This window comes from Rousettus aegyptiacus, unplaced genomic scaffold, assembly GCF_014176215.1.
Source record: "Rousettus aegyptiacus isolate mRouAeg1 unplaced genomic scaffold, mRouAeg1.p scaffold_m13_p_8, whole genome shotgun sequence".
Lineage (NCBI taxonomy): Eukaryota > Metazoa > Chordata > Mammalia > Chiroptera > Pteropodidae > Rousettus > Rousettus aegyptiacus.
Window position 1 is genome coordinate 69,337,632 of NW_023416311.1, and position 12,185 is coordinate 69,349,816.

The window sequence follows — 12,185 nt, forward strand, 5'->3', positions numbered from 1 at the left end:
CCAGAATGGATAATTTTATAAGAATAAAATAGACAGTAGTTTAGTTCTTCAAAACATTTTAACGTACATAGTTCTCAGTGGTAGATTTAGGGAAAAGATAGAAATGAGGTTACTGCCTTTGAGAAACCTACTGACCAGGAAAGACACATAAACACATAATTTCAATGTAATGTGGGAAGTCCAAGGATGGAAGTATGCCCAGGCTGATTTAGGAGCCCAGAGGGACTCATCTCAACCTAGGTAGTTGTCAAGAGTTTATTAGGGTTGACTTCTGGTTAGAGGTTTGAAGATGGGTTAAGAATTAGCCAGTCGAAGAGGTATTCTAGGCTCAGGGAACTGCGTGGGTAAAAATACAGCTATCAGACATACATAGCGTTGTGTTACATGTGCTAACCTGTACAGTTGAGTCTTACTGAAGTCTTCAATGATGAGGTTGGGAGTGATGAAAGATGAGCCTGGAGAGGAGGGTTGGGTGTGGTCATGTAACGTCTCATTAATCCTGCGTGTGTCCACGTAAGGGACTGGTCAAATGTTAAGGGGAGGAGCAACAGAATCAGATTTTTGTTCACTCTAGCTCCCTAGGCCAGAGCTTTTTAAATTTTAATGCCCGTATAAATGTGGATTCCAATTCAATAGTTCTATGGTGAGATCTGAGATTCTGCAGTTCTAACAAGCTTCCTGGTTAAAGTTGGTACTATTAGAGCAGGGATCACAATTTGCAAAGCAAGACTATAGAGGTTAGCTTTGGGTCAAAGTAGTAACAGGCTGGGATGTCAAGAGCTCAACTAAGAAGACACAGTGGGAATGGAGGGAAAAGGGCAAACTTGAGAAATCTTTAGAAAGTAAATTTGGTTGGAGATGATGGTTGATTAGATATAGAGGATGATACCCAGGTTTCTGGCTTATTTATACATACATGCACAGTAATATTTGCTCTTGGTGTACAGGGAACATTTTGACTAATACATGGAATACTTAACCACCACAATCAAGATCTAGAACAGTTCCATCTCTTTGGGGAAAAACAAAACAAACAAAAAAAACCCTTCTTTGTGCTGCCCCTTGGTAATCAAGCACCCACTCCCAAATTTAAATCATTCTCATATATGTGATATATCATCTTTTTTGTCTGTCTGCTTTTTTCCCTCTATATCTTTAGTTCTTAACTTCTTGAGTTTGTACATTTGTCTTTCACCAAACTTGGAAGTTTTCTGTTAGGATTTCTTAACTATTTTTTTTTTTTTTTGGTACCAGTTTCTCCTGGGACTTTAGATGCCACGAATGTTAGACCTTTTGATATTGTCTTCCAGATCTCTGAGGCTCTACTAAATTTTTACTCTTGATTCCTTGGACTGTATAAGTTCTATTGCTCTGTCTTCAGGTTTACTTACTCCATCCTTTGTCATCTCCATTCTGTTGTTGAGTCTATCCAGGAAATTTTTAATATACAGCCTTAACATTTTCTCTTCTATCATTTCTATCTGATTCTCTTTTATAGTTTTTGTTTCTCTGCTGAGAACATCAGTGTTGTCACCCATTTGATAAATATTCACGTTTATCTCATAGAGAATAATAGCTTATTTAAAGTCTTCATCTTATAATTCTAAAATCTGGGTCATGGAGTGGGGTACCATTTAATTATCTCTCAAGAATTAATGAGATTTTCCTGTCCTTTGCTTCTTGAGTAATTCTGGATTATATACTATGTATTTTAATATTATGGTCTCTGAGTCCTGTTAAAATTTGCTGGAAGGTGTTGATTTTTGTTTTGACAGGCAGTCAACATTATTAGGTTCTGATTGTACATTCTGTTTTGCCTTCTGTGGGTCATGGTTACATCAGTCCAATTTTCAGAGCCTTTACTATGCTGATCAAGTCTTCGGACTCATTTGCCACTCAGGTAAATCTGGAACTCGAGCAGTAGTTAATGTTATAGTTCAGTTCTTTAAGCCTTTACTATGCTTTTTTGAATCTGCTCTGCATGTGGACAGCTCAAGGTTGACCCTATGTCTTATGTTAGATCATATACGGTGATTCCCTTTCCTGCTCTCTTTTCTCCAGGATTCTCAGATACCCTTTCTTCCCTCTACCTATGAACATGCTGGTTAATATGACCAGAAAGGTAGATTTCTCTGAGTGTTAGTGTTCCCACTATAGAGTAGATGCCTGCATCAGGGGCCATGTTCAGGACCAAGTATTAAGGTAGAGAAGAAAATAAAAGATTATCTTCTTATTCTTCAGAGCATGGTTCCTTTTGTTAGGGAGGCAGGTTTTCTCTTGGGTTTTATGTGCCCAGCCTGCTACAGTTGGTAGCAGTATAGCTCTGAGGCTAAAGAGAGAAAACAAGTAAGGAAAACCCAGGACTCCCCCTTCCCCCGACCCCACACACACACCTGGAATTCCTAGTCTTCTATATATAAAGAGAAAGTTTCTTCTGGAGTTTGTGTTTTCTGTGACCACCGTGCAGTTCCAGGGTTAGGCCTTGGATTAAAGCTGAAGACCAAAACAAGGACTAAAAAACAAAACAGAAAAACAGACTGAAACTCGCCTATTACAAGGCTGTTATTTACATTTGGCATCAGTCCCCCATCTCCCTGTCATTGTTTACTTTTCTGATTATTCAGGTAGCTTTTAAAAAATATTCTACTAGGAAAACAAAAATTCTACCAGAGTTTTCAGTTGTAATTCATGGAGAAATAGGCTATAGATGGCTCAATCTATTGTGCTTAGCCAATCTTTTTGTTTTTCCTCTGATTCATTTTAAATGGCTTCTCTGCGGTGCCATAGAAACATCATTATTTCAGACCTACTAGCCTGAGGTTCTTTTTATTGGCATGGCAGTACAGTCAAAATCTAAGCATTGCTGGAGCTGAATGCCATTGTTTTTTGCTTTTTTCTTCATTGTTTTTGCTTACTTTTATGCAGTTCATTCTGGCTGTTTTTCATTCACAAGCTCCCAACTTTGACTGGAATGAGGAGCACAGGTCTTAGTATGGCAGAGCTCCTCACCAGGCAAAACGATAGTTTCATATAGCTAAATAATCCTGTTACAGCTATCTGGGTCTTTTTGCTAAGAATTGAGAAAGTGTTTGATGACCTTTGGGACTAGAAAAGACAGGGTTGTGAAAGAATCAGGATGCCAGGTGTTAATGGAGTCTGAAAAAGCAATCTGAGAGCCTGGACTTGGTCCTTGCTCTCCCTCTGGAAACCATGTCTAAAAATGCATCCAGTCCTCTTGTAGTTCAGTGGGTGTTGCTGCTAATCTGTAAAAATTCAAACTAGTGACTAATAGGTTTTCTTTGATTGTGATTTGTTTTCTAAGAGGCAGGATTCATTTTTTCTTATCTGACTTTTTAAAAAAATCAACCCCCTGTCTCAGTCTCTGGTAATGTTAACTGCTCAATTACATTAAGGCAGTGGTCCCCAACCTTTATGCCCTGATAGAAAATGCCTGTTACAAAGGATACACCTGGGGAGGGGAAGAACAGAAAGCAAAGTACAAGGGGATAAGGAAATAATAGTCAATTAAGTTAGCTAAAGAAAGCAACATTTTTAGTCAGGATATATATCAAAATAGTGACTACTTCAGTGACTAAAACAGAAGTACTGTTTTGCCAAGTACTATTCTTTTTAGAACTGTTATACTGAAGGGTATTTTAATTAGGCTTTTTTATGAATCAAAGCCTTAGCATGACATTAGGACTCTGTACTATCAAAATTTTGATAACATAAAATTGAATCCCTATTGTGATGAAAAATTTCATTATCCTTTTAACAGAGCACTGAAAATTGTTTCAGATTTTCAACCAGATTTTGCCTGGTAATTTTTCTTTTAACTCGAGCATTTAATCTTTCCTTCCTTTCTATTGTTAATACTTTTTAGTATCTCATCTTCCCAATATTTCAAAGTTATGTTTTATTAAAATACTGCCTTCATAACGAAGTCGTCAGTGACTTTTGTAGTGTTAGTTATTCAAGTAGTTTAGTCGTTTGACTAAGAATCCACTAATAAATTAATGTTCTCTTTTCAGTTTGTCAATTGAACATGTATAAATAATTTTTATGGGCCCCAGTTTTTGCATTTTCCTTTTAGGATTAAAAATAGTCCTCACTTCTCTCTCAAGGAAATAGTAAAAAAAAAAAAAAAAAAAAAAAGGCAAAATTTATGTATAAAGAAATTATCTCAGTTATTTGCTATAATGAAAAGTTAAAAAACAATATTTTAGAATTATGTAATACTTAAATAAATTATATATCCTTATGATGGAGTATTATCAATAATGGTTTTAGGAAAATTTTAGTGGCATTGCAAGTGTTTAAATATAATGTTAAGTAAAAAACGTAGTTTCTAAAATTTTATACAGATTGGTCCAAACCTTGTAAAAGAATTTATGGTTCTATCACACGTAAGCCTGCATAGAAAGCTGGAAGGAAATAGACCAAAGTCTTTGTATGGGTAGAGTTATAGGAAATTTCAGTTTTCTTATTTATACTTCCTTTTATTGCCCACGTTTTCTACAGTTTTTTTAAAATAAATAATATATTTACATGGTTCAAAAAATTTTTCAAAGGGCATATTATAAAATGTCTTGCTCGTACTGCTATCATCTCAGCCACCCAGTTTTTTCCACAGGCAACCAATATATTTGATTTCTTTTTATCCTTCAAGAGATATTTTCTAAGTGTATTTATGTTTGAGAACATATGTAAGATTATTTTCTAAAAATAGAAGCTCTGTCAAAGCTCTATGTCAAATAGTATAGGTGTTTGTAATCTTGATAACTGAATTATTTGGTTTTGTTTCAAAATTAGAAAGGCTTCTTTCCTCCACAGTTATAAAATAATCTCTCCTTGGTTTCTTTTAGTACTTTTTGTTTTATTTTTAAACATTTAGATCTTTAATTCACTTGGAATTTTTTTCTTAGTACAGTGTGAGGTATGGATCCAACTGTTTTCTGGATATCTCTTTCATTGTCCTGATATCATTTTTTTAAAAACGTCTATATTTTTTATCACCGATTTTAGATGTCACTTTTTAAATATATTAAATTTCCATGTATATGTGAGTCTAGTTGCGGGATTTTATTCTGTTAATTGGTCTGTCATTTTATCTGCCTATTTCACATTTAAAAAATATTTCGTATCCAAAATATTTTAATATCTTATAGCTCATTACCTCTTTATTCTTATTTTAAGAAATTTTCCTGGCTGTTCTTATTTATTTTACCACATGAACTTTAGAATCAATTGTCTAGTTCAACAAAAAGTCTTGATACCTTTATTGGTATAATGTTAAATTTACAAATTTATTTATAGAAATTAACTTCTTTGTGTTATTCCTTTTTTCATTTTTTAATGAGAGGGAAGAAGCAAAAGAATGAGAAAGAGAGCAAGATGGAAGCCAGTGTCTTTTTGTAACCTAATCTCAGAAGAAATGTCCCAACATATTTGCCGTATTCTGTTCATTAGGAGAGTCACTGGATCCAGTCCATACTCAAGGGCATAAATACCAGAAGCCATTTCAGAAGCTGCTTACTACAGACTATACATTTAATAAGTAATTATCAGCTCTTTTTAGGTCCGATGATTATGGTTATTTTTTAAAGGTGTAGTTGTTACAGTTATGTTTGAATAGAGTCCTTATCTTTTAGAGCTGCATATGGAAATATTTCCAGATGAAGTGGAATATAATATCCAGAATTTGCTTCGAAATAATCTGTAAAGGTTTTTTAGAACAGAAAAGATAAGCACTTAAGTTTGCCTAGTAGGATACTGACCATGGTATCTCTTCATTATTTCCTTACATATAATTTTTTTCCTCTTTTTAAAAAAATTTAAATTAGTTTTAAAAATTTATTTAAATTAGTTTTAATTTAAATAATTTATTTAAATTATACAGTACATTGGTTAGACATCTATGTAGTTCATAGAATGATCCCTCCAATTGCTCCCTCCCTCCCCCGGCCCTCCATTTAGCCATCATATTAATGCTAACTTCATTCCGTCTGTCGTGCTCCCCATCCGTGTGTCCAACTATCAACTACTAATTTTTACTTCTTTAACCCTTCACCCCATTCTCCCAGCTCCCCAACCTCCCTCCCCTCTGTCCATCATCAAATTGTCCACTATATTCGTGAGTCTGTTTTTGATTAATTTGTTCTTTTTGTTCTTTAGATTCTGCATATAAGTGAAATCATATGATATTTATCTTTCTTTGTCTGACTTTTTGCACTCAGCATAATAACCTCTAGGTCCATCCATGTTGTTGCAAATGGTAGGATTTCATTTTTTTTTGATGACTGAGTAATATTCCATTGTATATATGAACCATAATTCCTTTATCTAATCATCTGTTGATGGGCATTTAGGTTGCTTCCATATCTTGGCTATTGTAAATTGTGCTGCTATGAATATTGGAGTACATAGATCTTTCCAAATTATTGTTTTGGTTTTCTTTGGATAAATACGCAAAAGTGCAGTTGCTGGGTCAAAAGGTATATCCATATACCTTGTTTTCTTAGTTTTGTATCTTTCACTAGATACAAGGCTTCTTGAGGACAAGGACTGTGTGTGTCTTTTCTCTTTGTTACCTCGGTGCTACTTAGAAAATAGAAGTGAATCCAAAACTTAAAGGAATTCTAACATCATATATTCTGAAAATGTACACTCAGATTTAATCTTGGTATTTTAATCTCAAATTCTCTGTGATATAGAGAAATGTGAAAGGAAAAATCCTCCACCACTGGTCCTGCAAATCATTTCATCTCTGTTCAAAAACTGTATTGATATTTGTCTCTTACTCTCAAATATTAAAAAATAGCAGAATTGTAAAAATGAACATGAGCATGTAAATAAGTATTTTTCATGTTGGATTAATTTTTAATTAAAGGGTACATTTATGAAAAAATATTTTGATTTAGAAATATTAATAGTGGTATAACCAAGAATTTTAGCAAGTTTAGCTATATAATAAAATGTGACAGTTAAATTGTTAGTCTTTGTTTGGGAGATGTGATAATAATCTATACCATCTTTCTTTGGTCTTTGAAAGGTTGCTCTTTGATCAAGACAGATCTCTTAAATCTGAGTTCAGTCTCCATCCTGGTGTAAGTGAAACATGCAAAGGTAAGAAATCATTCTTTCAGCTAAGTAGTCCCTTTAATTTCCCAAGTGTTATTATTCCGTTAACTTCTTTTATATTTAGTATTGTTCTTAATTTTACACAGTTAGTTTCTTATAGTCATCTGCAATAGATCCTAAGGTCCATTAAGGTCTATTACTATAAAGGCTGCAATGGGGGTCCTAACTTCTGGAAGAGATTTATGATTCCTAGAGTGTGCTACAGAAATATGGAAGTGGTATTTGAGTAGCTCTTCTCCCTCCTCCACCAAATCACCAACTTAACCCTAAAACCTATCTATTTGCAAAAGTAAATAGTGCTTTTTAATAACCAATCTGATTCTTTTAGACAAAATTAAGATACAGAGTCCTTGGTATGTATTTTTTATTTATTTTTATTTTATTCTATTATTTTTTATTGAGATATAATAGACATATAACATTAGCTTCAAGTGTACAACATGATGATTCAATATTTGTTTATAATGAAAAGATCACCAAATAAGTCTAGTTAATATAGTCTATTACATTAGTCTACTTAACACAGTCACACAATAAGTCTAGTTATATATATATATATATACACACACACACACACACAATATATATATGCACACATTTTTTTTGCAGATTCACTGATTTTATGATGCTCTTTTTTTTTAATATTTTTAATATTTTAAATTTTAATTAGGTAAAAGTATACAGTACATTGATTGGTTAGACAGCTATATAGTTAATAAAATGATCCCCCCAATGGCTCCCTTCTTACCCTGACCTCAACCTAGCCAATGTATTAATGCTAATTGCATTCCTTATGCAGTGCTTCTCATCCCCATGACCATCCATCAGCTACTAATTTGTACTTCTTTAACCCTTCATTCCATTCTCCTAGCCCACATTCTTCTCCTCTCTGTCCATCACCAAAATGCCCTGTATATTTGAGTCGGTTTTTGATTAGTTTGTTCTTTTTATTCATTAAATTCCGCATATAAGTAAAATCATATAGTGTTTATCTTTCTCTGTCTGACTTAAATACTTTCTAGGTTCATCAGAGCAATATTTTTTTCCATTCTCTTCCTTTTCATATGTAGGGGTCTTGTTTTCTTATCCTTTCGGCCACTCCATCCCTTGGTTGGAGCACTTAATTCCTTTCCATTTAAGGTACTTATTGATAGGAATGTAGTTGTTACCATTCTTTATTCCTGTTTTTTGATACATGTTTTTAATTCTTAAATAAGTCCCTTCAATATTTCCTATAATTCTGGCTTGGTACTGAGTTGGATGGTTTTCAGTGATTCTGATGGAAGAAACCCATACAGTTAGGTCTGAAGGAGCTCCCTCCTGCTTTTCCTGTATTGAGTGATAAACTATTGACTAATGTTTGCTTAATCCATTCTCATCTTCTAATGTTTGCTTAATCCATTCTCATCTTCTAATCTATAGTGGGTATAGTTTCTTTTTTTTCTCCATTGCTGCTTCAGATTAAAAAAAAAAAACTATTTCTTTGGATTCTTTTTAGGAACTGAGAAGGGAAGAAAGATAAAATATGGTCTCAATTTGACCTCTGGAAACAGAAACTCTGACTTTTCTTGGATTATTTAGTAGCATGATTGGTTTTTAAAAATGATCTAAATGAAATTTTTTAAAAAAGAAATTATTTTTCCTAGTGGGGTTTAAATTTATATAATTTTTTATACATATCTTTTGCATTCATTCATCCTGAAACAAGGAACTATCAAGTATTATATTATTCAGTATAGTATATATGTTTCTTCTTAATAATTTAAAAACCTTGACACATAAAAGTGACAGTTAGGAAATTGAGATTCACAAAATGATTTTTAATGATATTTTGTAGTATTTGTGAAATCCTTGGGTCATTCATTGCAAAGCAGAGCAATAAAACTGTTACAGATGACTTATGATCATATTTCATTCTAGGCACACGTTCTCCTGAGATTCAACTTAAGTTCAAAATCAGAGAAGATCCACAAGAGGAAATAAGTAAAAATATGATTTCTGTTCTTAGTGAGGATGCAGTCTTACAGGTGTGTAGCATATTGATTAAATACATTCTTACTAAAAATTGAAAATATTATTTCAAATTAACTAATAATTAATTCTTTTTGTCTATTTTGCTGCTTCTTTCTTATTCAGTTTTTTCTTATTTCTTAAACAGTCATTCTGCTTCTTTGCCACAACTTTGGTGAAGGCCAGTTGTTTTAGGAGGCAGGGTTAAAATATTTCCTTTTTTCCCCTTTCCTTTATTTTTCTCTTCTTGGTCTCTACCAGAAAGAAAAGAAGAATGCAAGGTTAAAATAGTTTAAATTAAGATGTAATAATTACAGTTTTCATCTCCATTGTATGTTAAAGGTCGTCTTAACCTTGTGAGGAAGATACTAGTCTGTGGTATAATTTAAGACATGAGCCACTAAAAAGCCCTTCTTTTGTCTTGTGTGTGTTGTGAGTGCGTATCTGGGTACACACACATATATACAAATTTTTGTTTCTTTTTAAAAGTAATCTCCCTAGGAAAAGGTAAGGGATGATTTAGTTAGCACTTGGCATGCATAAGTTAGCTAACCAGAGATACCTACAAAGTCTTAAGGAATGAAAGAAAAGAATAGTTTGTATGAGACATCGAATGCTCACGGAGAGTGAGGGTTGATCAGTCTAATCTGGCTGGACAGATTTCTTCCATTCCCAGTAATCTATGACTTACTTGGTTGAAGAGAATGATCTCAGATAGTAGATGGTAGTTTTTTTGGTTAAGGATATGTAAATAGATTTGCTCCTTTTCCAAATCTTCAAAACTAACACAACTATTAAAACTTTCTTTCATCCTACTCCCCACATGTAAAACAAAACAAAACTCTACAGTTTGATGTCAAAATATAGGGATGTAGGAGCCAAAGTAAAAAGGCAGTTATATGTGCAAAAGGATTGGTAGTAATTTGGATCCCTAGAAAGAATTGATTGAAGTATATCATTGCATTTTGTTGATTAACGAATGAATAATTCCAGCTTCCATTATATTCAGAGGCATTATCTCTGAGTGGTATTTCTGCCTACAGAGAAAAAAATATCAGCTGTCAGGAACAAACTTCCTCTTTCTTGCTATTTTATCTTTCACATTTTCCTTATATAGGTAGGGTCAAGTAATAATTAGCCTTCAAAAGGAAGAGCCACTGGTCCTTTAGTAAGATAAATGAAGTGAGTATTAAAAATATTTGAATGAATTGCTTTGTGGAGACTCAGAAATATCTAGTAATATATAAGTATACTCTGTTTAATGAATTCTTGGGAGTTTCTAGGTTTATTTCTTAAAATGCCATCTTCTCGTTTGGTCTCTTGCTTTGTAAAGTCTGCTTGGGAAGTGTGTATGTGAAAGCAATGTGACAACCTTGAAGTATTATAAGGATGTATTCTCAGTAAATAACAATGAACATTAATTGGAGAAGATTAAAGTTTTTACAATACTTTGTGTTTTCTTGTTATTATTATGGCTGTTTCAGTGATCAAAGAATGCTTAGAAGTTCAGGCTAATAGCTTTATTTTCAAAAAGCTTTATTACATAGAAACAGACATAGAGGGCCCCCAAAGAGAGATATTTTTCTAAAGATCTTCTTTGATGCTAGTAAGATATTTAAGGTAATGATTCCTGTTAAAGTAATAAAAGCCAGTGTGCTGTGAAATCTTCAAATGGAAGCATTTTATCAGTGTATTTTATCTTTTTTGAAAGGGGTACAACAACTTAAGATTTTCTGGCATGACTTAAGAATCAGGCATACTCCATGCAACATTTAACACTAACACAGAGGTTGCATAATTTCTGGCCCTCGAGAAAAATACTAGAACTCAGAATCTGACAAGAGTGGCTTATCAGAAATCATTATAGAGTAATACACTAGGAGAAGAGAAAAACCATGAATAAAAAGAAGGAACACTCTCTTAAGTTCCACAGATTCTTTTATAGACAAGAGGTAAGACAAAAACTAAAGAGCCAAAACTGTAAAGCTCTTAAAAGAAAACATCTTGACATTGAATATGGATCTAATAAGGGATCGATATCCATAATACATAAAGACTCCTACAATTCAACAACAAAAAACAGCCTGATATAAAAATGGGTAAAGGCCATGAATAGGCATTTTACCAAATAAATTACACAAATGGCCAATAAGCACATAAAAAATTGTTCAACATTATTAATCATTAAGGAAATAACAAACCACTGTGAGATACCACCTCACACTCTTATCAAAAAACTGAAATAACATTAGTTGACAAGAATGTATAAAAATTGGAATTCTTGCTCATTGTTTGTGATTCCTCAAAAAATTAAACATAGAATTACTATATGATCTAGAAATTCCACTTTTGGGTTTATACCAAAAATAAGTGAAAGCAGGGACAAAAAAATATATTTGTTTACCCATATTCATGGAAGCATTATTCACAGTTGCCAAAAGGTGGAACCAATCCAAGTGTCCATGGACAGATGAGTGGATAAGCAAAATGTGGTACATATGGTGGAATATTATTCAACCTTAAAAAAGAAAGGAAATACTGATACATAAATGAACCTTAAAGATATTATACTAAGTAAAATAAGCCATTCACAAAAGGACAAATATAGTATGATTTCTTTTATATAAGATACTTAGAGTTTTCAAATTTGTAGAGATAGAAAGGAGAAGGATGGATGCCAAGGGTTGGGAGAGGAGTGAACAGATACTTAATGTTAATGGTTATGGAGACTCAGTTGACAAAGATGAAAAAGTTCTGGAAATGGATCATGGTGATGGTTGCACGTCAATGTAAATGTGCATAATGCAAAGAATTGTACATTAAAAATGGTTAAAATGATAAATTTTATGTTATAAATATTTCACCACACACAAAAAAAAGACACTAAGAGTAACAGAATTGTCTTAAATGTTAAATATTTAGTTTGTTGCGTTGGGTTAGCATTCATCAGTTGGAAAATACTGTTTTTCTTTCTAGCAGCCTCCAGATGAAATGGAACAAAACCAGTCTCTGTTACAGTAAGCATATCAATTTTT

General features: G+C 33.0%; 1 protein-coding gene across 6 annotated transcripts in view; it reads left to right on the plus strand.

The window, feature by feature from the left end:
• Positions 1-12,185, plus strand: part of ANKRD31 (ankyrin repeat domain 31) — a 107,400-nt gene that overhangs the window by 762 nt on the left and 94,453 nt on the right. For 4 of the 6 annotated variants that reach the window (XM_036225947.1, XM_036225951.1, XM_036225948.1 and 1 more), the window contains exons 2-4: positions 7,052-7,125; positions 9,061-9,167; positions 12,127-12,167. In XM_036225947.1, coding sequence (XP_036081840.1) covers positions 7,052-7,125; positions 9,061-9,167; positions 12,127-12,167 — 222 coding nt within the window. The remainder of the gene's footprint in view (positions 1-7,051; positions 7,126-9,060; positions 9,168-12,126; positions 12,168-12,185) is intronic. The other 2 variants (XM_036225949.1, XM_036225952.1) reach the window with 1 other exon arrangement.